Source organism: Melospiza georgiana, chromosome 9, assembly GCF_028018845.1.
Source record: "Melospiza georgiana isolate bMelGeo1 chromosome 9, bMelGeo1.pri, whole genome shotgun sequence".
Taxonomy (NCBI): domain Eukaryota; kingdom Metazoa; phylum Chordata; class Aves; order Passeriformes; family Passerellidae; genus Melospiza; species Melospiza georgiana.
In genome coordinates this window covers 9,564,920-9,590,981 of record NC_080438.1, presented here as the reverse complement: position 1 = coordinate 9,590,981, position 26,062 = coordinate 9,564,920, and the positions used below count along the sequence as shown (strand labels likewise).

Here is a 26,062-nt window from a genome sequence, read left to right as displayed (position 1 = left end):
ATCCCAAAAGCTGTACATATGCCCCCATTCTTTGCACAAACACAGCTGTATTTTTTTCACATTTCTGGAAGTTGTGCATTTCTGCCATACAGAAGTGTATATTAGAGTGGAAGTGCCTGAGTTACAGTGATAAGGCTGTGACTGAAAATAATCAGTGTTCATTCGTAAAAACTGAAGACCAGGCCATAGCTTGACTTTGTAGACTCCAAACTTAACAGCAGGCATGTAAGGTGACTGTCAGTTCCTCTGGGCACAGAGCACTGTGATGACCCTGCGGAGCAAGCAGGGCATTCCCTCCTGCTGAAGGGGATCACAGCAGAGACAGGGCTGTTAAAGGAACCCAATGCATTGCAGTCTGCCGGGACTGCAGGCTTTGTTCAGAACTAAACTCTTTGTGGCGTTCCCTTTCAGTTACTTTTTTTTATATTTTAGGTCATTATTACCATTGGCTTTTGTCAACTGCCTTAGTCAACTGCTGAGAATGAGCACTTAATCTGCTTTTTGGTTTAAATACAGTTTAAATATTTTGCAAGTTTCTTTTCATTAGAGCTGAGCAGAGGAAAAACAAGTAAATGCAAATATCTTACGCAAAGGAGTTAAAAATAAAGTTACTGATGAGAGGGCACAGCTACATATGGGCATGTACTTGCATTTACTAAAATTGGATAAATCACTGAATATTTCAAGTTGGAAGGAACCCATCATCAAGTCTAACTCCCTGCTCCTACAGGTTTACCTAAAACTAAATCATATGACTAAAAGCTTTGTCCAGATGGTTCTTGAACTCTAACAGGCTTGGTGACAGGACCACTGCCCAGGGGAGCCTCTTGCAGTGCCCAAACGCCCTCTCAGTAAAGAAATTTACTTCTGTTATGCCTCTCCCTGTGGCAAAAGGGTCATCTTTTAACTGTACTCCTTCACTTCATCTCTTTTTGTTCACTTCACTAGTATTCTAAAACTATAAAAGAAAAAAAAAGCACAAAATATTCAGCCAACTTTAAGACAAATATGAAATTTGTCTTAAATTTCATATTGAAATATTCTTCTTGAATATTCAGAGTGAAAATCTAATTTTACAAGTTGTAGTGCGTGTGTTTGTGGTAAGAATAAAATCTTACTGAATATTCTCCATGGGATAAGCAATCAAGGGGAAAACATGCCAGACAAAACACACCAGAGATTATAGAATATGCTGTCAGTCCCGGTAGGCACAGTGATCTTCCTTCTTCTTCCTCCCTGCCTTCACCTCTGTGGTGTTGTGATCATTAATCCTATTTTCCTGACTGCTGGATGAAGTTCCCTTCTCACTCACTTGTCTCCTCTTTTTTGCTCTGTGCCCTTGTTTTAGATGATGAGTATTAATCATATACATTATTTTTTTTCCTAAACATGCTTGTGTTTGTTAAACAATTAGACCTCACATTTCAAGAGTCTTGTGAGGTTTTGGATTTCAATGATTTTTAAAAAGAATAATATGTATAGATCCATTTGAATTTCAGCCAAAGAAATTATTAGACTTGGAAGTTTTTCTTCAAGCAAGTACATTGTCAAAGCAGGTGTCCCAAAACAAATTTCTGACTTTCAGCAAACTCTTTAAGGATAATAAGTTCAGGATTTTTCACTCAACTAAAACATGTCATTGAAATCACTGGATTTCAATGGAAACCAGTGTTAACAGTAGTGAGGAGGAAAATGATGATGGTGAAATCCCAGAGCTTGCTGATCAAAGTGAACAATACACAGTGAGAAAGTTCAAGGTGTACAAGCTCTCTGGCTCATGGCTAAAAGAATTGCTGGGTTTCCAAGCAGGAACTCCAACCACAGAGGAGTCTACCTTGTAATGCATGACAGAATATATTGTTTTTATCTCCTCACAGATTACCTCCTGTAATTTTCACCCCATTACACAACCTCTATTTAACACTTCCCCCCTTTCTGGTGTTTTAGCAAACCTAAGCATTAGGTCTGGTGCTTAATTATATCTTTTCACAGGCCAGTTGTTTCCTTGGTCACTGTCCAAAGGGTTGTCTCCAGCTAAGACTGTAGGTCAACAAGGAGGTGACTGAAGTAAAAATACCTTTCCATAAGGAACACAAATAAGGAAAATTTATTTATGTGGCACACATTTTCATGTGTGCTGCTGTTTTTATAATAACAATTGTTATGAATTAAAAGAGCCAAAGCATACCATATGAGTATTTAAAAAAAACCCAGGCTATATTTTAGATGGCACTGCATTTCCATACACCCCTTTATATCTTGCACTCTGCTCATCAGGAATCTGCAGACAGTGTTCTAAGTGGAACAGAGTGGGTATATCAGTGCACTTTTCTTGGGTCTGCCCGTACAGCCACCCCTCTAAGCATCTGTGTGGACACTCCCCTTGCAAAGCAGCAGCACAGCAAATGCTTCCATTCAGCTCACTGCCTGTTTGAGCTGTCTTTGCCTTAAGACTGCCATGGAATCTAGCAGCTACACTGAGGACAAACTGAACACACATACAGAGCATTTACTTTTGTAGCCCAGATCCAGCAAACGTTGCTGGCAAGCTGCAGAGCTCTCTCTGTAATTATTGGCCAAATTTTCTACTTCTAATGTTGACAGGGAGGTTACAGATCTGACAGTAACTGGTGGCCTTTGTTCTTTACTGTAGAGGTGACCTCACTGACAGAGGTACCAACACTTAGAATACCTAGGCATATGAAAGAAGCTTAAATGATGCCAAAATTGTGCATGTAACAGCCAAAATATTGAAGGGAAACACTCACCATGAGAATAATGACCATTGATGAGTCAGTGTTTTCACAGGGCATCTTGAAATGCAAGAAATGTACACCACTGTCCTCACATGATCTGACTACAGCCTTTTATCTTAAACAATCTCTCTATATTTAGTTTCCAGAAGGGAGGCCAACAGAAAGTTTCCCATTACCCCAGGTCTCGGGAAATTTAAGCTGGAAAGGGAAATTCCACTTGAGAGCTTTCCAAAGGGCTGCATGCCTCATGGCTGTGGTTAAAGGGGATAAGACAAGAGGCATTTGATTTGAGTCACTTGCTAGTTTTACACCACTCCAGCCTGTATTTGTTATTGGTCTGAGTTTCACAGCAAGATAAGCACTACAAGAAAGTCCATTCTTCCTGAATATTACTTATCTGTTATTTTCTAAGTTCTTTTTTTTTATGGTGCTAGCAACCATAAAGTGTTGCAGCTGGAGTAAGGTAACTCAGCTTGTCCTGAAGCAGTTGTTTCAATAGCAGCAATGAGAGCAGCAAAAAGAAGTTGCACTCAAAGTGCAGACAGATGAAGGGCTGTCAAGGAGATGTGAAAATGGATGTCAGTGTAAGGACGATCCACAAATATCCTTAAAAATCAAATGAAAATTCAAAATCTGATAAGAAGAAAATTTTGATTTAACAATAAAATTAAATCCACTTGACATTAAAATATGCCATGACTTGAGTTAGGTTGAAAATTAACAAAAGGTTTCTGTCAGTAGCTAACAGAATATTTTACATGCTGGGTTAGCTTTTTCTTACGCACATTTAACAAATACTCAGATAATGAATCTTTCAATTGTTAGTTCAGTTTGATTGAGGGAGTGTGGGTGGTTTGCATAACAACTGTTACACCATAAGAGTGTTTCAAAACTATTGCAAGAAACATTAAACATGATGTTCTAAAGCATAACATATCGGGTGTATTAAATTAGAGGTTTGAATTTGAATTTTCCAGCACAGCACATATAATTTTTGAATATTATAAATAGATTACTTAATTATTCTTCCCAAGGAAGGATAGGTATAGAATGTCACCTGATTCTGTAGCACTCTGCAGGTGAGGAGTATCTGGTGGTTAAGGAGTGAGTGCATGATTCTGTTCCCTGAGTAGTTTCTGACTCCTTGTGTGAGCAGACCAGAGCCTCAGGCTCCAGCAGGCTCTTGGGTGCCAGTGTTGACACACTGAAGCTGGGCTGCCAAGTTTTACTTTGTTTACCATCAAAGCTCAGGGGCAGACTGAAAGCACACACAAATACAAGTGCTCCTTTGAGCTTAGAGGCTGCAGTGTGGCCAGACCTGCCTGTGGAAACACACTGAGCTGAAGGCTGCCCACAGAGGCACCCTGCCAGTGCAGCCTCAGCGACCAGAGCTCCTTAATTGCTGCTCCACTTCTTATCCCACCACAGGCAGCAGCAGGAGTAGAAGGGTTCTCACTCAGATTCAACAAATATTTATATACACTTGGTCATTTCATAATACCCAATTCTGCTTAACAAGATGTTCTGCAGTTGCTGGAAGTCACATGAGTTCCTAGGAGGAGAGTTTATTTTTATAAGTTGAGCTTTTGCAACCATTAGCTGCATATAATGTTCTGATCTTTGGGGAAGGAAAATGCTTATAAAGGACACCATGGGTAAGTAATAATCATATCACCAAACATCATCATTTGGGATAAAGATAAAATTGGAATACAAACAAAAATTACCTTTCCATCTGAAGAGAAAGTCTGAATTAATTTCTGACATGGTGGCATTGTTGTGTAGTGAAAGTAAATTCATCGTCCTTACCTCTTGTGTTCCAAGTCCCACAGAACTGAAAGGTTTGATTCAAGGCCTGTTGAATTAATCCAACTCTTCCCCTTCCCTATTGTGATTCTGAAAAAAAAAAAAAAAAAGAAAAGGGACAGTGTTGTATGAAACTAAATCCTGGTCTCTGAAAAAATATATCCGGAAAAATAGAAAGATTTATGTTGAACTGTCAGATGAAGTGACATTAGAGTTTCAAAAATATCTGAGATTGTTACAGCTTTTGTCCATTAATATTAAGAAACCACAATGTCCAGTGTCTGTTTTGTCCTGTCAGGCAATACCTTGCAGCTGATCTGCTGCATTTGTTAGATCAGTTGTTACCAGCTAAGAACAGCGTGGGAATTTCTCTACCTATTTACTTTAAAGGCAGCATGACAACCTTCGTCTTTCCAGTCAGCAGTTCCCTCATTTCTTTTACTGTCTTATATGCAATTAATATTTTTTTGTCTTGAAATTCAGTAATTCCTACAGCTTTAAAGCCTTTTATGTGGAATGAAAAGTGAAAATAGCAACTTCTCATTGTAATGCTTAAATTTGATATATCCTACATGATTTATTTTACCAAATTGTCATATTAGCTTTATGAAAGTTGTACATCTACTTAAACTAGTGGGTTTTTTCCTATTTTAATATTGTTTATGGAAAATTGCTTTCAGAAAATAAATTAGAAAAAACTCACAGATTTTAGAAAAGACCTGAGAAGAGGCACAAGCTTGGAAAAAATAAAAGCATTTGGTTTTTAGCAAGTCAAAACCTCATCTTCAGGGCTTTTGGATGGGATTAGCATTTTGTTACTGGTCAGAGTATTTTGTGATTGTTGCTTCACTCTTTTACTTGCTGCATTTTCTGCATATCCCTTGTTCTTTTTGTTTGCCTCTTCATTATTTACACAAGAGTCAGGGTTTCTGTCAGAAAGCATCAGGTTCTTAGGTCCCTGGTAGGGTGATTACCAACACCTTCACATTCTGCATGTATTGTCACTCAGAAGTCAACAGACAGTATTTCCATATGTATCTGATACAGGGAATGAAAAAAATGCACTTTAATGTCACTCCAGTTATATTAGTATTCAACCCAGAGTTTGTGAAAATTGCATGTCTAATGATCACATGAATACTAAATCTCCACACTGAGAATTGCTGTTCCATAATGTCTAATTTTAAAATATGGGACAAAACTGCATCTGGCTCTACATGATGTTCTAGAGAAGACTGAACACCCCACAGAGACAATTTCTAGTATGAAAAACTGTTTTCCTCTGTAAAAAGCAGGGCATTCTCCACATACAGCATTGGTCCCAACACCAATTTCATTTCAAGGATTTAAGGTGGGCACCAGTTTAATATTAACATCTTTGGCAAGTAGGGAGCACCTTTTGCCAGTTTTTTAAGCAAGACCTCTATACATTTATCAGACTTTTATGAGATATTAGATCTTCTAGAGTGAGACTGAAGAATGAAATGTTCTATAGGTACATTTTATTTTGGTGTAGAGATTGAGGAAGTTTCCATAAGCAGTTACAGTCACTAATATGGTAAAATATGTCTCAAATTCTTCTCTGTATTTCCTGGAAAGTCAACAGGGTCCTTTTCTTCAGTATTTCACTGTATTTGTACTTTACCCATGAATATTTGCTAGTCGTCTGTTAACAGTTTTGTTGACTGATAGTTAATTCCAATTTTTCTCATAGAGAAAAAAGAAAAAATCTGTGATAGTAAGCTCATAAATTGTTAAAATAACATTAACAACAATTGGCAGTTCAGGACAATCAAATAATGAGAGTTTGATTTCTAATTTTTTCTAGCATCACAATTCTCTGGTCAGATATGAGGAAATTGTTCAGAGTTTTAGATGTGAGAAACTGCTGAGGGCATTTGCTTAAGCAGGATTGCTACTCTCGTGAGCGAGTTGAGGTGTAGCTTGTGTGGTACAGAAGCACTGAGCCTCTGCCCCAGAGTCACACTGAATCTGCTAAAATGGATCCATGTGGATTTCAACACATTCATTAGCCAGGCCCTTCAGCCAGCTGCTGCAAACATGGCAAAGTCATTACACAAGGTGGAGCTCAAAGGTGCAGGTCCAAAGGGAAGTGCTTGCAATTGCTGCCTAATCCTCAGCACACAGAAGCAGCTCTGACTTTTGGCTCAGCCTCTGGTGCATTATTCTAGACCTCAAGAAGCTGCATGTGTAAACAATAATTTTCTCTAAAAGTGAAAATGTAGAAATCAGATTAATTTGTCAATGCTGACAAATGAAAATATAAACTGATATCAAATAGACTCTAAACAATTGGTTATAAATAAGGGTAGTTAATGTACAGTGTTTGCAAAATACTATCCAAATGGTTCTTGTTACATCCATTTCTGTGACATGCTTCTGCAGCATGATAAAAAACTGACTGTCTCAGGAATTATTTTACTCTGCAGTATTTATTTTATTTATATATAAGCATGTAGAGACAGCTTATTTACAAACAGGAGTTGGTTTTGGCACATAAGATACTCAAGCAAACAAAGATTCCTGGAACTAAAAAGAAAGCTTCCAGTAAAACAGAGACTGAACTCTCAAAAGTTCAAATAATACCCAAAATAAACATTACCAGTCTTCAGAGATTACATGTTATTCTCTTTTTGTTTTCAAAGTGCAGTGGTAGCAGAGTGTTTGGAAAGATACTTCTATCCCCTGGATCTTTGTAATACATTTTCTGATGGTACTTTTGCTTCAGCAGACACTAGTTTGGCTTTCTATGGGGTTTTTTAAAAATACTAAATCTCTGCATTGAAGCAATTTTGTTTTGTTGTGAGTGCCTCTCTTAGATCCATTGTGAAAAGACAACCTTCCTGAATTCACAGGAGTCCTAAAATTGGCATAGAAGGTGCTGAATTGGCCTTGTGTTTGACTAGGGACTCCCTGTGTACTGATTATTACAGTGGTTTATTTTCCCCACAAAAACAAGTAGGTGTTAGCATTGCCTTTACTGTACATTCCTTTCCTGCTTGAAATAATTTTGTTTATCCAAGGATGACTAAATAAATTACTTAGCTTCAAGAGATGAAAGAGGAAGAGGAAGCAAACAAGGAGGTAAAAATATCACAAAAAATATCAAACCAGCCAAAATATGAAGCCTGAATTACTGCACATTTCATTATGTCAGGAAACATAAGAAATAAGTGTACTTCTACATGCACAATTTATGCTGAAAGTAATGATTAACACTTCATTTCTGAAAAAGAAAGCTGATACTACTACTTATCTAGGAATTGGGATGTATTAAAAGATGTCAATGAGCTGTGGGGAATGGAATAACTAATCCATGTGGACTTGGCTTCTTGGGTATCCACTGATGTTCCACTGCACTCTCTGCAGTGTAATCAGGTAATTCCCAGACAGGTGGGAATGTGCTATCAATGCTAAGTAACATTTCTCTAAAGGCATAGTTGGTGAGCTGAAAGTGTAATGTTCTTGGGAGAGTAGTCACAGAGGTAATATTTTAATTTTTAATTAGACTGTCTCTTTGAAAATCATTTTTTTCTGCAGTTTGGTACTCTCTGGCTCCAGTAAAGACAAACAGCAGAGCACCAAAACACCCAGACTTGGTATCCTGATTTTGGATTTATCATTCCCTTGTATACAGGGTGAGGGCTTCAAGTACAGTTTGGTACAACTGCAAATGAGGCGCAAATAATTTTGAGGAGGGAAATAAATTTGATCAACAAGTTGTTAAAAGAGCTGAATTTCTTCTTCCACAAAGAAGCAGCTCCCTCATCTTGCTGACTTCAATTGTCAACTAAGCGTGGGAAGCTCTGGCTCATGCCCACTAAGTTCAATGAAAAACATCTTGAATACACATTTTGGATCAGACACATTATTTTGATGGCTTCAAGGAATAGGAATACATAGAACTGTAAGGGGATAGACCTGATCAAATGAAATCTTGATCTCACCAAATTCAATGGGAATTCTGTTGTTCATTTAGAAAAAGCTGAAATGGTTCATGGTATATTACCTTATTTCAATTCAGCTGGCTGTGGAAATCTTAATAATAACAACAACAACAACAACAATAATTCAAGATCTGGATTTTTCTATCATTAAGCTATTAAAAATGTTAAGATTTTACAAAAAAAGCAAGAAATAGACATTACTAATTCCTTGAAAATTAGAAAAAAACAGCCTGATGATACCAAAGTTTTATATTTTAATCCATCCTGTCAGATACAGGTGGTAAAGCTGACCTTTTGCATTTACAAACATCAAGCAATTTCACAGGTATGAGCACCAGAAAAATTACATTTCCACCAATGATAGGCTTATGCATTATGGTTCAATACAACCACATCTACAGATATTTAATCTGCTGAGGGCAGTGGTGTAATAGTCCTGTTGGAGGGGAACCATATCCCTGGCTCAGTGCAACTGTTGCTTTCCTGGCCCTTATGAGCTTAATTCCTGAAGTGAAGGTTATGTATTTAGGGATATATCCACAAAAGGCAACTATAGAGAAGAAAATGCACACAGGTGAATAGGAATAATAAAAACAAAGAATTAAAAATTCATTTCCATTCTGCTTTTAAAACTAAACATAATGTATGTGAATATTGATATTAAAATAGCTCATTTTTCCATGCTTCAGTGCCTTTACAATATACTTCATTATTTCATATTAAAACTAGAAAAGGCTTTAGCTGAGAAACTTCCTTGTCTGAGACCAAAAGAAATCTTCATTAACATAATTACTTACAGTCCTTCTGTTAGTATTTTCAGGGACAAAAATATAATTATCCTTTTACTAAAAAAAAACCAAAAAAAAAAAAAACTCCAGCAAAACTGTGAACATAGTGAAATAATGGAAGATCTGGATTACAACTCCAGTGAAAAATGTGGGATGAACTGGATAGGAATATAAATATCAGTTCTGACTGAAGTATGAAACTTAGGCAAACAACAGGGAAAAAAGCCCACCCTTTTTAGAACATTTTGAGATGTGTGAAAACTACAAATGCTAGAACTGTGAAAAGGAAACAGGGAATTTGATCCATATGTTCTGGAAATGCCACTGCCACAGCTAAATTATATTTGGAGAACAGAACAGAGAAAAGAAGAACAACTGATAACACTGTTATAAACACAGGGTCTCCCTGGTGATGCAAAGGTCTTCCCATGGCAGATATTAATGAGGGACTCTTACCATCTGGATACCATACATGAAGAAATAATATTTAGTGTGTTCTAGATTAATTACTGAGGAATATGATATGATTTATTAATTATTTATCTAATTCTCTGAGGAGAAATCATCCTGCTAGCTCCAAGGGGGAAAAGTGCTGTTCAGGATTGTTCACACATTGAGGTTTTTTGGGGTTTTTTTTTAATGTAGATGAATATAATTTAAGTGAAGCCTGAAGTGAACTAAGTAATTCCACTGTATCAGAGAAGATCATATTTTAAGCTTGGGAAGCTCTTTGCCGTGATACATATTTACAAAGTGAAATATTTTTGAAATTTGCAATGTTTGAAATAGCAGGATGACCTCTGGAGAGATTCTGTTACAGCGTCTCAAAACCAAAAGCACATCATGCTGATTCCAAGAAAAGTAATTACCAGTTAACTTGGGCTGCTGTTTACTTCTTCTCAGGAATGTGTGACTGGAAGGGATGAACTCCACTTGCTCTGCTATTACAGACCCAGCCAGCCCCGTATTTCTACTCTGTACTTTCTGTGAGCAGAATCTCGCCACTTCTCACCTCCCACTTCTACCTGAAGGCTGACCCTGGATGCTCTTTCCTCTGATAATTCAGTACACTGCAGTTCTCACATTCACTTTGTTCCAGACAGTCAGTACCCATTTGTACCACAAGAAACCTCCCAATATTCAACTGTGCTCTCAGAACTGGTTCACATCAGTAACTCTGCCACAGAAAGGGCCAGAGCCTAGCACAAAGAGAGACAGATTTACAGAAAGCTGTATGTGCAGTTTTCTTGGCCATGGCAGCAAGCAAACCTCCCTGAAAAAGTTGAAACATATCTATAAAAAATGTTGAATGGTGGCAGCTCTATACCATCTGTTTTGTTCTGGTTTAGAAAGGAATTGCATCAATCCATGATGTTCTATATACCACCTCTCCTTCACAACAGCCACTAAGCAGAACCTAGCAACAGTTGTGCCTATCATATTAGAATAATCAAAAATGTGTTTTTTATTACAAATGACTCTTGAAAGTTGTAACGATATAGCACTTCTGGTTTGATACTAATTTTTACTTTTCTTTGAAAAAAATGTCTTTGCTAAGCAATTTATAAATTCTGAAAATAGTTTTCTGCACGTATAATCATCAAGCTTGAACAGTTTTTATTTTTCATGTCTTTATTCATTCTTTTCTACGTAGTATTTGTGGAATTCAGCATCTGGAACGAGCAGGAAACAGGTTGACTCTCTTTGACTCCCTTTATTTCTGCATAGTGACATTTTCTACTGTGGGCTTTGGGGATGTTACACCCAAGATATGGCCTTCAAAGCTGCTTGTTGTCATTATGATCTGTGTTGCTCTTGTGGTGTTGCCCATACAGGTAAATGCGGATTATTTTTTTTTCTCTTTAGAATTGTTTTTGAAACAAAGGAACTGAAATAATTTATCGTTACTGCTATTATTGCACAGAAAATGTCAGAAAAAAGAACCATCTATCTCTCCTATTGTGGGTTTTTTCCCTTGTTCCTGTATGTTCTCCTATATACTCTAGATTTATACTAAAAAACAGGGCATTGATAACAGTTTTCAAGTGCTGATGAAAGTTTTTTGCACCAGTCATGTACCACAGAGGCCTTCCTTTATCCTGAGATATGGATTTGTTATTAATGGAGCAATTACCAAAAAACTCCACAACAGTAGCCAGCACTTTCTTTATGAGTACAGCTTTTCCTCTGCAGGCTCTCCCTGTTTCTAATCTTGGTTCTCTCCACTTCCTCTCTTACTCTTACAGCTCAGTGCTAACTTGAAAAAAAATCTCATTAAATCTGCAACTCAAGCAAATTGGGTTCACAGCTGTGTATGGAACACATGCACACAGAGCCAGCAGCACAGTTAGGAATTTTTCATGCCTGCCTAAGTTTAGGACTTCTAACAGTTTCAACAGGGAAAGAGCAATTTATGAAAATCCAAGTATTTCAAGGAGTCAGTCAGCTTTGTTCAATTTGTACCAAGCGTTTTCCAGCTCATTAGGTGAGGCTGGATGACAGAAACCCTGAGGTTACGTGGGAAACCCTGCCAGGATGTTCACTGTTCCACACAGGGTGATCACCCACCCTTGTGCCAGCAAAAGAGGATGTGGGGAGACACTCTGCATTTTTATCAAAGCTTACAGCAGACCTGCTAGACCATGAAGCTCCAGAGTTTCTCACACAGCCATAGTTTCCAGTCTCTGCTTCTTTGGCAGAGAACTAAAGCTCAGTGTGGGCAGACAACACGCAAGCCCTGGGAGGGTGGAAGCTTAAGCTTTCAGCATTAATTTTCTTGAAGTTATTTAACACTCTAATTAAATATTGAATGTATGTATTCATAGCCATATGCACCAACACAATTATATTCTCACCCAGTGAAAAATTAGTAAAATATAGATTCTATTGAAAACTAAAATGTGCTCTCTTTAAGAAATTTGGTATTTTCTAGGACATAGAAATTTCATCCTTAAGGTGGTTCTGATATATACTTTAGGCTCCCACAGGAGCAGCACATAACCTAGAATCTACTGGAATTTCACATAAATTTACCTATTATTAGCTGCTTTATTTTATACCTTTGTAGCGATAATGGGGCTTCATATAGTTTTCCATACACATAATGGAGTGGGAGGCATTCTCTCCTGAGCCCTGCAATGAAATGAAATCAGTTATTATTCATGATCCGGCCTCTCCATCAGTGGAAGGTGGAGGAGAAAAAGATGCTATCACACAGCCATACAGTTAGATTGATCTCAGTATTAAGCATGTGTTACTTACAAGAAGCTTTAACTGGTATTTGTATGTTTCTTTACAGACTGTTATTCTCTTACCTGCATATATTGTTCAGCTGACAAAGGCAATATTTCTGTATCAGCAGCTGCTGTGTATTTAAGTTGTATCTAAAATTATAAGGCAGTTAAGAGAGTTTACAGAACATCACCTTCAGAACATTATAAAATCTCTGGGAACATTTACTGCCCAAACTAAGAGAAAATGGTGCCTCTTTCCAAGTCTATTCACAGTATGTGTGTGAAAACTTAACTTTTCATACAAGGGAAGCAATTATGTAACAATACTGGAAAAAGAGAGCTCAGAGGCATAAAATACTTAAAGGAATAAGGTACCAGCCTTCATTCTTTTCTAAACTCCTGTGATTTAGTGTATTCCTATGGTATTTTAATGAATTTTCATTGCTGTTTGTATGCAATAGATTCTGGCTCTATTGCTGTGGTTTGTGATCACCTTACTTAGAGAACATTTTACAAAGAAAAAGATACTGGGGCTAAAGGCAGCTTTTCATTGGGGGGGTGAGATGAACAATGCAACATTGCTAAGTCATTCTAGAGTTGTAGCCCTCACCTACTGGTCTCTATTTCACTGACAGTCAGCATCTCTTGCAGTTTGAACAGTTGGCATATTTGTGGATGGAGAGGCAAAAGTCTGGAGGAAACTACAGCAGATACAGAGCTCAGACAGAAAAACACGTTGTGCTGTGTGTGAGCTCTCTGAAGATTGACTTACTCATGGATTTCTTAAATGAATTCTATGCCCACCCCAGACTGCAGGTACTGAGAATGGAAAAATAAATCCCCCAAACCCCCCGCCCAAAACCACTGTTTGATTGTTGTTTTGGTTTTTGCTTGGTTTTTTGTTTGTTTTAAGAAAAGTATCTGAAAATGTTTTTAATTTGTAAAACTGATTTTGGGAATAGATAGTTGAATTGGGAACCTGTAGTAAGAAGCTGAGATTCAGATTTTGGAGGCATTTTAATTTGAGGTATTGAGGGGAAAAGATTAAATAGGTAGAAATAGTGTCTTGTTGAATTGTGTCAGTCTTTTTAGAAACAGATATTTCCATGTAAATTCCTTAGATTCTACCCAAAAAACAGAAAATAAATGAAAGCTACTCAATTTAATTTTTCCCCATTGTTTCGGGACTGGATCCAAAAATCCTCACAATTAAAAACATCTTTTGGTTTTCACATTTTGCTTTGTTTTTTTGCCAGTGCTAGGAATCACAGTGTGGGTCAGGTTGGAAGGCACCACTGGGAATCATCTGGTCCAACCTCCCTGCTCAGGCAGGGTCATCCTAGAGCACATTGTACAGCCTTGCAGAGATAAGATCCTCTTGGAATTGTGGAAATTAAGAAATAAATACATGTACTTCAAAGGACAAAGATGTTGACAGAATACACAGATTTTGTTAGTGCACACATATTCCCTAGGTAATGCAAACTTGTCAAATGGCTTATGGAACATCTAGAAGCTTATTTCTATGAGATATCAATTTGGATTTGTTATCATTGTCTTTGCCACAGACTCTCCCTTTTAGTAAACCTTTTCTATGTCTTTTGCTAAGTTACCTGTGGTATCATGCTTCATTAACCACTGCAAGAATCACACAAATACAACCTTCAAATGGCTGAGCAGCAATTTGCCAAATCCCACATCCAATATATTCCCCAGAACAATTAGCTAGTAAGAGGCATAAGCAATTGCACAAAGAAATCCAGTTCTTTATAGATACAAACACAAATTGAAACACAACATTTTGTTAACTAAGCCGAAGAATGAGTCAAGCTCTGTGATACACTGGAAACAAAGAAGAAAAGCCCCAGTACTACACAGGTAATTTAAAAGGGCTCATGTACATTCCCTTCACAGCTGAAATTGAGTTGGGCTCAATGATCTTGGAGATCTTTTCCAACCTTAATGATTCTGTGTACCAAGAAGCTGAAGGATACAGATGGTGCACTGCATCCAATAACATTTTGCTTTCTTAAGAAATCTCTGTGTTGCAGAAAGGGAGATTTCTATCACCAGCCTGGCCTAAGCTCTCTTCTCCCGTGTTCCACTTTTCCCTCCTTTTCATTTGTGCACTTATGGATTCTTCAAACCATCCTTGCTTTTCCAAGTAGCACAGGAAGCAGTTTGGATTGGCCCATTAATGTGAAGGAGAAATTTTGAGGAAATAAATTCTGCCTGTCAGCGTCTTATCTGAGACATTTTTGACATCTCAAGTTACTGGTGACTCATTCTCCAGCAACATTAACCATGACTATTTCCCCTTTTTCTTCTGTTTTGACAGGACTATTATGTGGTTATTTTGTGTCCTACGGAGATGGATGCTCAGGTCCGAAGGGTGTTACAAATCCCAATGTGGTCCCAAAGAGTTATCTACCTGCAAGGCTCAGCCCTAAAAGATCAAGACCTATTGAGAGCTAAGTAGGCAAATATTGACCATTCTTTTTTATTTTTCATTCATACTGTTTGATAAATAAGTTTAACAAGCAAAGAAAGCTGTGCTAGAAGGAAACCATGTTTATTTAGAAGGTGAAGCAAAGCTCTTTGATAGAACTTGCTTTTCTTAATATCTGAAATTTTGAACCCAATGTACAGTTTTGGTTTTTTTAAGTTGGGGGTGGTAACATTAAGCAGCTGTTCTGCTATACATACGTGAACTCTTCAGGGCCCTCCTTTTACCACATACTTCCACCACTGCTAAGAGATGCTCTCTGCCAATTAATAGTGAGTGACATTTATCAAAACACATCAGTCAAGCAAAGTTCCTCACACACACCTCCCTCCAGTGCTCAATCAGTTGAGCTGCAAAGGAATTCACAGTGAAATTCATGCAGAAGGGTCATCTCTTTAAACTCTCCAAAGAGAGGGAAAGGTGATTCTTAGCAAACAACTGATTTAACTCATCTGCATTGCTCTGTGCTTTAGATAACTAAAATTAAGCTATTACCTGTCTGGCTATTTGTGACATTCTTTACCTGAGGGGAGTTATTTCTAAGAATCTCATCATTGAGAAGCTTCATGAGCAGTGTTACCTTCTCAGACTTCTGCCACTGAAAAAACAGTGTTTAAAATTTGACAAGACAAGAGAGCTTTGTTCAAGATTAGAAATTTTCTTTTGGAGAGATCCTTCTTTCTTTTTTTTTTTTTTCTTTTTGCTTTCTTGCTGATTTCAAGAAGGAATTCATATGTGGATTTAGCTGACATTTGTTCTACACATTACAAGAATTAAAATTAGGCTGTTCCCTAAATATAATCTTGAATTTCACTTATAATAACCTGGAGGTAGTCAGCTGTGGAACTGTGCTTTTTCCTGCAGAACATGTAATTGAATGTACCTGTCACAGAATAATTTTCAACCTCTCCTGAGGGAAGAAGCATAGTGGGAATTTAATAGAACATTGGATATGAAATATAACCCAGTACCCAAGATGTTTGTGCATTTCTTTTTAATGAGAACATAATGTACTGAGGAGCTAATAAGGCACATGATAAAATTCTTCTAATAAATAAAGTAATATTTACCAACAACAAAAAATTAATCAAGAAGGGTCTCATTATCAAAATGTATCCGTACATTATATGTGAACCAATGTCAAAATAACATGATAAAGATAACACCAAAAAGTAAAGGAATACCAACAGCTGGGTGACGGCATCAGCAATGAATAGCCAATTACAAAAGACTGCATTTTTGCAGAAAAAATCTCATCTAATTTTACTGAATTTTCTTTCCTATAACTTCTTTCCTGTCTTCCCAGTACTACTTCTATGCTTAGCTAAAATTACTCATAGAGATCCCATGATTTCTTCTAATCAGAGACACTGTGAACTGAAAGAGTTCATTTAATGCATATATAGACAGAAATGTCTGTTATTTATCCCAAACACATTACTCTTGTACATCTACCCAACTTTCTGCTCTCACTAGGCAAGACAAGTCTGTTACCTGCCCCTCTAGTTCATTCTCACCAGTAATAACTTCTGCATATTGCACTCTTACACACCAGGCAGGCTGGTGCTCGTTATTCACCTGCCAGACATAAAGCTTTTATCATGGCAGATAAAAACTTTACAAATTAAGTTTAAGGCCACTCTGCTTTTACTACTTTTGCACAGATTTTACTGTCACCAGGGTAAGAAATGAGAACAGACTCAGCTTTGTCTGTGTTCTGTGTCCCTGTGCAAGATCTGACTGTGTGACACAAGTCCATGGGTGCCTGCTTGGGCTGTGACAGGTTTGTCTCCTCTCTTCCAGGATGGACAATGCTGAAGCCTGCTTCATCCTGAGCAGCCGCTGTGAGGTGGACAGGACAGCAGCAGTAAGTGGGGAGGGAGGAATGATAGGATGGGCAGGATTTACTGCCCTTACCCCCTTCTCAGCTCTTTATTGTGCAACAAGGGCAGAACAGCATAAATGTACTGTCATAGTAGATACATGGATACATTGATAACTGCTCATTAATCACTTCCAAGAATGCTGCTCTGTCAATATTCAAAGTACCTGAACTGCTCTAGATATTCAATTTAATCAGTTGTATTTATTAAATCAGAAAAGACACAGGTATCAACTGACTGGTATATTCAGAACTAATGAAGTAAAGCCTGAATTCAACTTCATAAATAAATTTGTAAGTAATACAAGTAACCAATATATATGACACTATTTGACCATTTTTCATATTGGTCATTTTTAAAAATGAAAAACTGCAAGATTCTTTAAATAAGATTCTGTGGGTTTACTCATGCTGGTTGTTATTTGCAGTCAGGTAAGTTACTGTCCACAAGGGAACACTGCTAATACCAACTTCTGTGCAGTGCATCTGTGATAAAATAATAAAACTGTATGAACTAGAACTCCTCCAGCTTGTGAAATTATCTACTGATCACAGATATCCAGATAAAAATTCCACTGAGGATGGATTTATGAACATAAGTTGAAGTTTTTCACTATGTGAACTACAATAAATTATTGCAGTCTTGCCTCATTCTGTTCAATCTTGAACTCCAAAAGGGTTCAGTATTAGTCTGAATATCCCTGAAGATGCTTGTAAATTGGCTAACAAGACACAACCAATATTTAAAATTCAGTAATTATATTTTAAGTGATCTCAACTAAAAATACTGTTTCAGTGCTACATTGTAAGAAACAGCAATAATTTTTCTAAATGTTGAAAACAGATATAGCAAAAAATTGGAAATGAGAGCTTTGGATGATATCTGTAACATTACTTAATATATTTTCAACCACTTATTACTTCATCTGGCATCAGAACTTAGTTGAAAGATCTTAGCTAAAGATCCTGTTCTGGACCCATCCCTTGCAGAAATTCACTGAGTTCCCTGAGACATAAATCTGTGCTCCTGCTATAACATTTAAACTTACTGACCTAAGGACTTTGAACTTGATTCATCAGCAGTAGACTCCTGAAAATATAGCAGTGATAGCCACTGAACTGGCAGTGAGTAATCCCAGAGTAGTCAAGCAAGGCAGAACTACTGCTTGGAAGTGACAGAGTGTCTGGGTATTTAAAGGTAAGAACAAGCAGGAGTTCTTGCAAATACCTGGAAAAATACCTGTAACTTCTAGGAGACTGAAAAATTTCAAAATAGCCCAGGTGTCTTATCTAAATCAGTCACGATTTCATAATTCAGAATAATTCAGCTACAACATCTCATTTCACATAATGTACTTGAGAGTTGCACAGTGGCTACAGATGAGAAATCCCATAAAATCAGTGTGATTTATACTGCACTGGGAAGGTTTACGCAGCATTAAGGACAGCAATACCACCAGTCAGCTGCTCATCTCTGCTCGTAACTGCTTCAGAATTTATGCAGAGAAAAGCCAATTTTCAGCTCTGCTGGACTCTGCTGTAGGGCAGGCAGTGGGCTCTGCATGGAGCTCCCAGAGCTCCCATCCGTTGTGGCCAGCATGGTGCAGCTTTGGCTCTGGAGCCATGGCCCACTGCAGCTCTTCCTTCCTGCCCTCAGGAAACACCAGAATGGGACCTGGCACACTTCAGCTGCCACTGCAGACTTCTATTAAATCTCATTTCTCTTTGTACCTGGAGCACAGAAACAGGCACATCTCACCAAACACTATCTCCTGGTCCCTTCCCCTGGGCCACAGTGATATCTCAGGGTCAGTGGGTTCTGAAGCTTTGAAACAAGGTGTCACGTCTCTGCCTTGTTCTCCCTTTTGCTGTCAGATTACATTTTCACAGAGAATGCAATTATTTATACTGCAAGTGGAAAATTCTTAATTTTAAAAAAAAACTATTTTATCTTACTGCCCCCTAGGGCTGTGAAATGAAATTTATTGTATTTCCTACACTGCTCCAGCCTCATGCTAGTATAGAGGTTTGTTTGTCACAGGGCTGAAGGAAGTTCAGCTGTCATCCCAGTAACAATCTTTATGAGTACCACTGATTTTCCACCCTGCTGTTGTTGAGAAGCTGACAAACTGCTAAAAGAGCCTTGGACCCTCTTCTATGCATGACAGCTGTCAAAATAGAAGGAGGAGATTCCTGACCAGAAGAGCTGTTGTTACTCAAGTGATTTTCTGAGGGTTTTTATCCCCCCAGCTACAATGCTCAAGCAGAGGATTTACTCATTTGCCATGGATACCCCTGGCTGTTCATTGCTTGCTATTTTGTTAGTTAATAACTTCTAGTGACAACACTTCCGCTGTTGCTGACAGCTTTGTTCTAATGCTTTCTGAAAATTCAGAGATGGTGCAATTCAAGCTTGCATCTTTTTTTTTTCTGTTTCATTAATCAAATTGTGTGACTCTGCTGTACTGGTAATCTAAATTACAGTGCCTTAATGGCACCACAATATGGATGCAAACATAGCAGGGTATAACTAATTTATCCAGTTATGTGTGACAAAAAAGAGGTTCAATTAACAGAACTACTTTAAAATACATATTAAATGCATTTCCTTGAGTTCTTATGATTGAAATACACCCACTTTAAAACTTGCAGCTTTTCATACATGAACTTAAATATCACCTCTATAATCATCACTGTTTGTATCTGTGGTAATTTTTGATCACTGACTGCAGGTCATTGTGTGGAAATCACACAGAAGAGTGATCATATTTTTTCACTCACCTTCCAAAGAAACATATATTTAATAATAGGAACAGAAGTATAATTTTGTTTCACTTACCTCTATTAGTTGTGGGTACATATATACCATATATTGGGAGAAAGGTGAACATTTTTTAAAGTGACTGCAATATAGCATAGAAATTGCTACATTTTAAAACAGAGAGCCACAATACTGTATGAAGAGACTGAATCTAAGAAATCGCTTAAGGTGCCTACCTGTATTTTTCTTTCTCTCCCCTGGAGTCCTTCTTCAGAGTGGAATTTGGGAGAATAACTGAGCAAAAAACTTGGGAACCAAATACGTAGCTATTGTACACAAACACATGGGTATACCAACTGGAAAGAGAAAAAAAGAAACATTAATGTAAGGTTATTGGATTAACAGTGCATACTCACTGAGTTGATCTATGGGTCTAGGTTTGAGTTTTTAAAGTGTAATTTGAATAATTCTATATTGAAATCTTTATTCTTATATTTAACAATCATTGCACATTCTGATAAAACTGGGCTTTAAAAAAACTATAATTAAAAAAATCCAAGAAAATATCTAACATAGAGATAACTATATTTCTAGGCATGTAGCATATCTGTGTGACAGCCATCTAGCACATTACCTAGTCACTTGCTGCTTCTAGCTGTGTTGGTGTGTCATTACCTTAAGAAAAACAAGAAAATCCAACAGCACACACAAACACAAAATTCTGAGGAGGGTAGCTTGCCATATGTTATAGAAAAGTAAAAAAAAAAAAAAAAGCAGCTACATTCAAGGAAAACCTACAGCAGGTCACACCCATGCTTTTAAATCTCCTAAATGGCAGAGCAATCCTACATCTATAAAATGACTAATAAGAAAAATGTGAAATAAGATATTTTGCCATCCTCTTATTACTCCATTTTAGTTTTTCTAGTAGAAAAACTTGCTAACATCTCAATTGATAATAAAATATTATGGTTTGAAAATGTCAATTACACTCTGTTCCAGGCAGAGATTTTCCCTTGTGTTCACAAGTCTGAAACCTTTTCTTACTGCTGATGCTGCAAATATAATGAATCATTCTTTACATTTTATCTTTAAATACCACCAATTTCATGACTAGGTAAGGCATTTCAATCCAGGAATGGATTCCTAGATACTGCTCTGAAATGTTTGTTTTGAAATAAATAAAAATCTGATGGATGATACACTGGAATTAGTCTTATGTCACAAAATTCAAAATATGAATGCACTACCACATAGATGACTTTTATAATTAGCAGTGTTCACCCTGCAGTTAACTCATTCTTGCCATGTGGTAACAAGAACAAAAACTTAACAGCCTGAAAAATCTCTTGGAATCTTTGGTTAATAGCTGGCTAAATCCTGACATCAGTTGTGCAAATGTTTTAGTTCCACAAAAATTCAGATCTGCTTTTAATTAAACTGATAGTTTTAGAGTCACCCACAATTTTAAACTCTCAGTTCTTGATGTCATAATTTAATGCTATTTTAATTATGAGTCTCTTTGTAAGGACATCTATGCTACATAATTCTTGATTAATTAGACATGACTAATCGCTGCCATCTTAAGTTTTCACACAATCATTTCATATCCAAATGCTACCCCTTTCCAAATAACACAATCATTAGCATTTGCAGAAAAATAGGAGAGGTTCAAAATACCTTATTAGTGGAAGATTGCTGGAAATTAATAAGTAAAGCAATTATATAACTTGCACATAAACATCCATACCAGCTGGTGCCACATCGTCTTAAAATGAGTTTTCTTCAATGGAGCAAATAGATTCCTTTTCTAATCTGACATGGTTATTTTTATTTCATTGGCACCCCCTCCTACTCTTTCTTCTAGGATCACCAAACTATTTTAAGAGCTTGGGCAGTTAAAGACTTTGCTCCAAATTGTCCTTTGTATGTTCAGATACTGAAGCCTGAGAATAAATTCCACATCAAGTTTGCAGGTAAGTGGAAGATTGCTGGCATTTGAAGCACTTGTCAGTGTTTGGCAGTTTGTTTCACGAACACAACAAACTGAGAATCCCTGGGCGTATTTACTACTTAGAAACTGATTAAATGTGCAGTTTTGTAAAATAATACACATCCTAGCCATGGCAAAGACTTACTTACAAGCATTTTAAGAATTAACAGTTTTATGCTACATAATATAGAGAGTATGATTATTTGATGTGTAACTACTCCTTTAGTCCAGATCCAGGTAAGTCTCCAGCTTACTGTACCCATGTCTGTAATTCATTTCTGTCTACTAAAACATAGTTACTAAGGGCTGTATAAGAAGATCTATTCAGATTTCGTCCAACAAATGATAGAGGGAAAAATCTTCTCATTGGACTTTTTTTTACCAAGTGGTATGGAAAATGTGATTTTAATTGCTTGCAAATATTTTGGAAAGAGATATATAATTTAATTCTATATCTAGTAAAACGCATGCCTTAGAAACCATGGCATAAAATGCAAAATGATGTTAAGAAATCTGAGAAAATCACTCTTGTAACCACCTTTTATCTGACAAACTATTTCTCTGCATTATATATTTCTCTTTCTTTCTGTCTTTATCAGTCACTTATGCAAGTACATAGATGTACAAATGCTCACGTGCAAAAACACACAAATGCTTTTGGAGAAATAGCTCTGAGGTAAAAGAGAAGCTTTCCTTTTCAGCTGCAATTTTGAAAATTCAGTTTTCTTGAATTATATTCCAAGGAAGAAAAGATTGCTGATTCATACAAAAATAAAAACAACTCTTTGGAAAAATATTAGTCTCCTCCATCATCCCAGAATGTGATGAAAAAGTAAATTCCAGCAGAACTGCTCCAGAGCAACAGTTAAAGCTGTAATTTTAAAAGCTGTGGAATTTACCACTGGGTTAGAAAGAAGAAGAAAACCCATCAGTAGCAGTTCTGAAGTTATAAAAGTGTAATCTCAAGTATGAAATGGCACAGAGGGCAATAAGGCTCATGCTGTGATGAGAATGATGGTACTTTTTCATCTCCCCCTTAAAACCAGCCAGCACAAACATAATCCCTGCTCCCTTAGCCATGGCCACTTTCCTTTATCAGTAACTGTGTTAATTTGTTGTTCCAAATTGAGCTTTTAAGAGAGTTTCATTATTCCTAATGGCTTGTCTCTGTAGGAGCTTATATACAACTGGACTTTTAAAACAGAGGTAATTTTTCATGTCTGTTTGAAGTGTTATAGAATTTGGACCATATTAAAAAAAAAAAAAAAAAGAAAAACCAAACTAAAAAACAACAACTAAAAAAACCTATTTTGGTAAAATTTCCTTCAGTTGAACTTCAGCATCATCACTGGATGCTCACCTACTGCAAATGTTTAGGCACTGCTGGAGCCACGAGAACAATATTAGTTGGCATACATTTTGCTGAGAGGATCTCCCTTTGGTATTGATGTCACCCAACACTTCATCATCCTGAAACATGTACCCAGTGGGGGCTGCAGACTGCAGACCTGTCCAGAGTGTTTACAAATGAAATTTGTCACAACCACCTGGAACATTTTTCTAAGTGCTTTTCCTGTTATGATTCAGGGCTGCTTTATTACTGCCTTAATGTAAAAGCTTCTTTTAAATCCGATATTCCTTGAAAAAATGACTATTTTCTTCCCGAGGCTTCCCAGAACAATAGTGGGCATTTTTATAAACCTGACGTACTTAGTAATAGCATTTATTCTTCTTTTTTTTTCTTTACACACTGGTTTAGAGACTATAGCTGTCAAAAATGAACTTTTTGAATTTAGAAGAAATACAACCAAATAGGCCTCCTAACTAAAGTTTAACTTTTAATAACATTAAAAATGTATAAAGCACTAGCAGCCCATTTTCTCAGCAGCTTATATTAGGTTGACCAGTCCTAGATTGCATGAGGCAGTCCTGAAATTCAGATACTGACTGCATGTTCCTATAGGAGTAGGGAACAGTATGTGGGAAAAGTAATTGTTATAATGTATTCCCATCCTGTAAACAAGACTTAAACATCCTCCCTGTCTTTAATGAGAGAATGAGAATTTATTTTTGTCCTCAAAGCAAGAGAATGGAGGCACTTTGGCCAGGCTCATATGACCTGTCAGAAAGTCAGGTTTCTTGACTTTCCACCTGGTGCCGCACACACATCCTTGCATTCTGTGCCTTCTGATATTTTTAACAGTGAATTTTAACTATTTTGTTTACAATATTAACCTGCTTACATTGCTACAGTGGCATAAATGTTTGTCTCAGCAAAACCTTTGCAAGTTTAAGGTGTGAACACTTTAAATACATAGTCACTGTTAACATCACAGTCATCAGATGGGGAGCTATCTTATTTCTTGAGCTGAAATACTTTGATTTCTCCCTAGTAATTTCCAATATAAAAATGCCTTGATATGCCCAGTTTTTCTTTCAGTAATGCTGGCAGTTAGATTCCTAATCTTCCCACTTTTCTTTCAAACACACAAGGCTACAAAAGGCCATGTACCCTTGGTGCAACCTCCTGGCCCTGCATTTCAGCACAAAAGGGAAATAAAATGATGATTTTCCACAGCAGAGCAATATATTTATGCAATTCAGAGACTACTAAATTCAATATTTTCTGAGCTGGAATTAAAACTTTTATAATTTTTGTGTATGTCTGTATGTGTATGTGTGTGTATATATATCCTTTACTTTGAATATTTGGAAATTAAATATAATTATAATTCCAGGAAATGGGGATACATTTTGACATTATCTATTTATTCAAAATGCATCCATGAATTAGCACAGATTATTGAAGCCTGACATCAAAGCTTCAGTAGTTTATTTCAAAGAAACATAGTCCAGATTCACCTAAATGGATATTAAATGCAGCAGATGATTAATCTGTCCGATTACAGATAAAAATAGTCTAGAGGTAATGGATGGGCATGTTTCTCTATCAGATCTGGTAGTGGTCATGTTAACTTATCAGATTGACAAAAGTAAGGTTTCTCAGAATAATTGTGCCAGGTCTAGGTCATTATTAGCACATGGCTGCTGCTGCAGGCATAAATCAGTATTTTGAGTCTGTTTTATCCTCAGTAACATCACAGACACCATAACTCACCCCACTGCATTACTACATCCATTTGAGACAGACTTAGCAACAAAACTGCTGTCAAAATAGATTTTCAACAGAAACAGCAACTTACGGAAATTCTACATGTAATATTTCTTTAGTATAAACTCAATCAAAATACTTCTTTCTCTGGCAAGCTGATATGACATATTTAATATTCACTTCAAGACAAACTGCAATTTCCTGGGCTGCCTCACTGTCACACTGCATGAGTAATTTGCTGATTCTGGTACCTGCTGTCAGGGGCCACAAGTGATGTCCCAGACCTGAGGAGGGGGAAAGCTGTCATCCAGCTTCCTCCCTGCTCACCTCTGAAAGAGGCAGCAGTCAAAGTTCTCTGTAATCCTCCTCAAGACAAGGCCTGAGCATACACAGAACACACAGTTAACGTTATAGGAAGGCTGGAAACTGTCAAATAATTGGAGAAATGAACAAGGTATTTTTGACCTGGTCTGTGTCTAATACAAGAACTTACCTGCAGAAGGTCAGAGTCTCAAACAGGTGCAAAAATAGTCCAAAAGTCCAACTCCAAGGCTCCTGATGTAAAAACACTTGACAACACCAGGTGAATCTCTTACAGACATGATTAAGAGGCTGTTGTAGGACAGCAATCTCTGCTGTATGCTGTATTCTTTGGTAGCATTATATTTTACATAAAGATCTGCCAAGAAAGTTCACCATAGATGTTAGAGAGTAGAGTGCATCTGGAGGATTGAAGCTACAGTTTTCGTCTTCATTGTGCCATCTGTGATTTATTAACTTCCATTTGTATATATTTAGGCCAGCGTGTACGGTTGGGTTCAAATACAAGATCTGAAATAACAGAGGATGAAATCATTACCCTGTGTATTTTTTCTTTTATTTTCAAAATGTTTAGCTATAATATGACAACATTCCAAACAAAAAAATAAGGGGAGGTTATTTGGCAAAATCCTAAACAAATTAAAAATTAGCAAGAATTCTCTATCTTTCAGTGTCAGGAAGGTGGTATTCACTTCCATATATCTCTGTCATCTCACTAATGGTAATGGACTGCAGATACTCTGTTCAAGCCGCCAACTATGCCTTACCCTCTCTAGTCTGAAATTCAAGTAGGTTTATTAATGGCATATGGTCAACTAAAAGAACATATTTCTATCTGAAACATTTTCTGCAGAAAATATTTAATTGCTACAGCTGAAATATATTTACAGGAAGAAAAATCTCATTTTGTCCTATATTTGACAGTGTCTTTATATA

The 26,062-nt window shown here is 37.0% G+C and overlaps 1 protein-coding gene across 1 annotated transcript in view; it reads left to right on the top strand.

Annotated features, from left to right (window-relative positions):
• The window catches only part of KCNT2 (potassium sodium-activated channel subfamily T member 2), a 117,462-nt gene that overhangs the window by 51,324 nt on the left and 40,076 nt on the right, over positions 1–26,062 (top strand). The window contains exons 10-14 of the mRNA XM_058030027.1: positions 10,973–11,153; positions 13,203–13,367; positions 14,890–15,026; positions 16,861–16,924; positions 21,568–21,676. Coding sequence (XP_057886010.1) covers positions 10,973–11,153; positions 13,203–13,367; positions 14,890–15,026; positions 16,861–16,924; positions 21,568–21,676 — 656 coding nt within the window. The remainder of the gene's footprint in view (positions 1–10,972; positions 11,154–13,202; positions 13,368–14,889; positions 15,027–16,860; positions 16,925–21,567; positions 21,677–26,062) is intronic.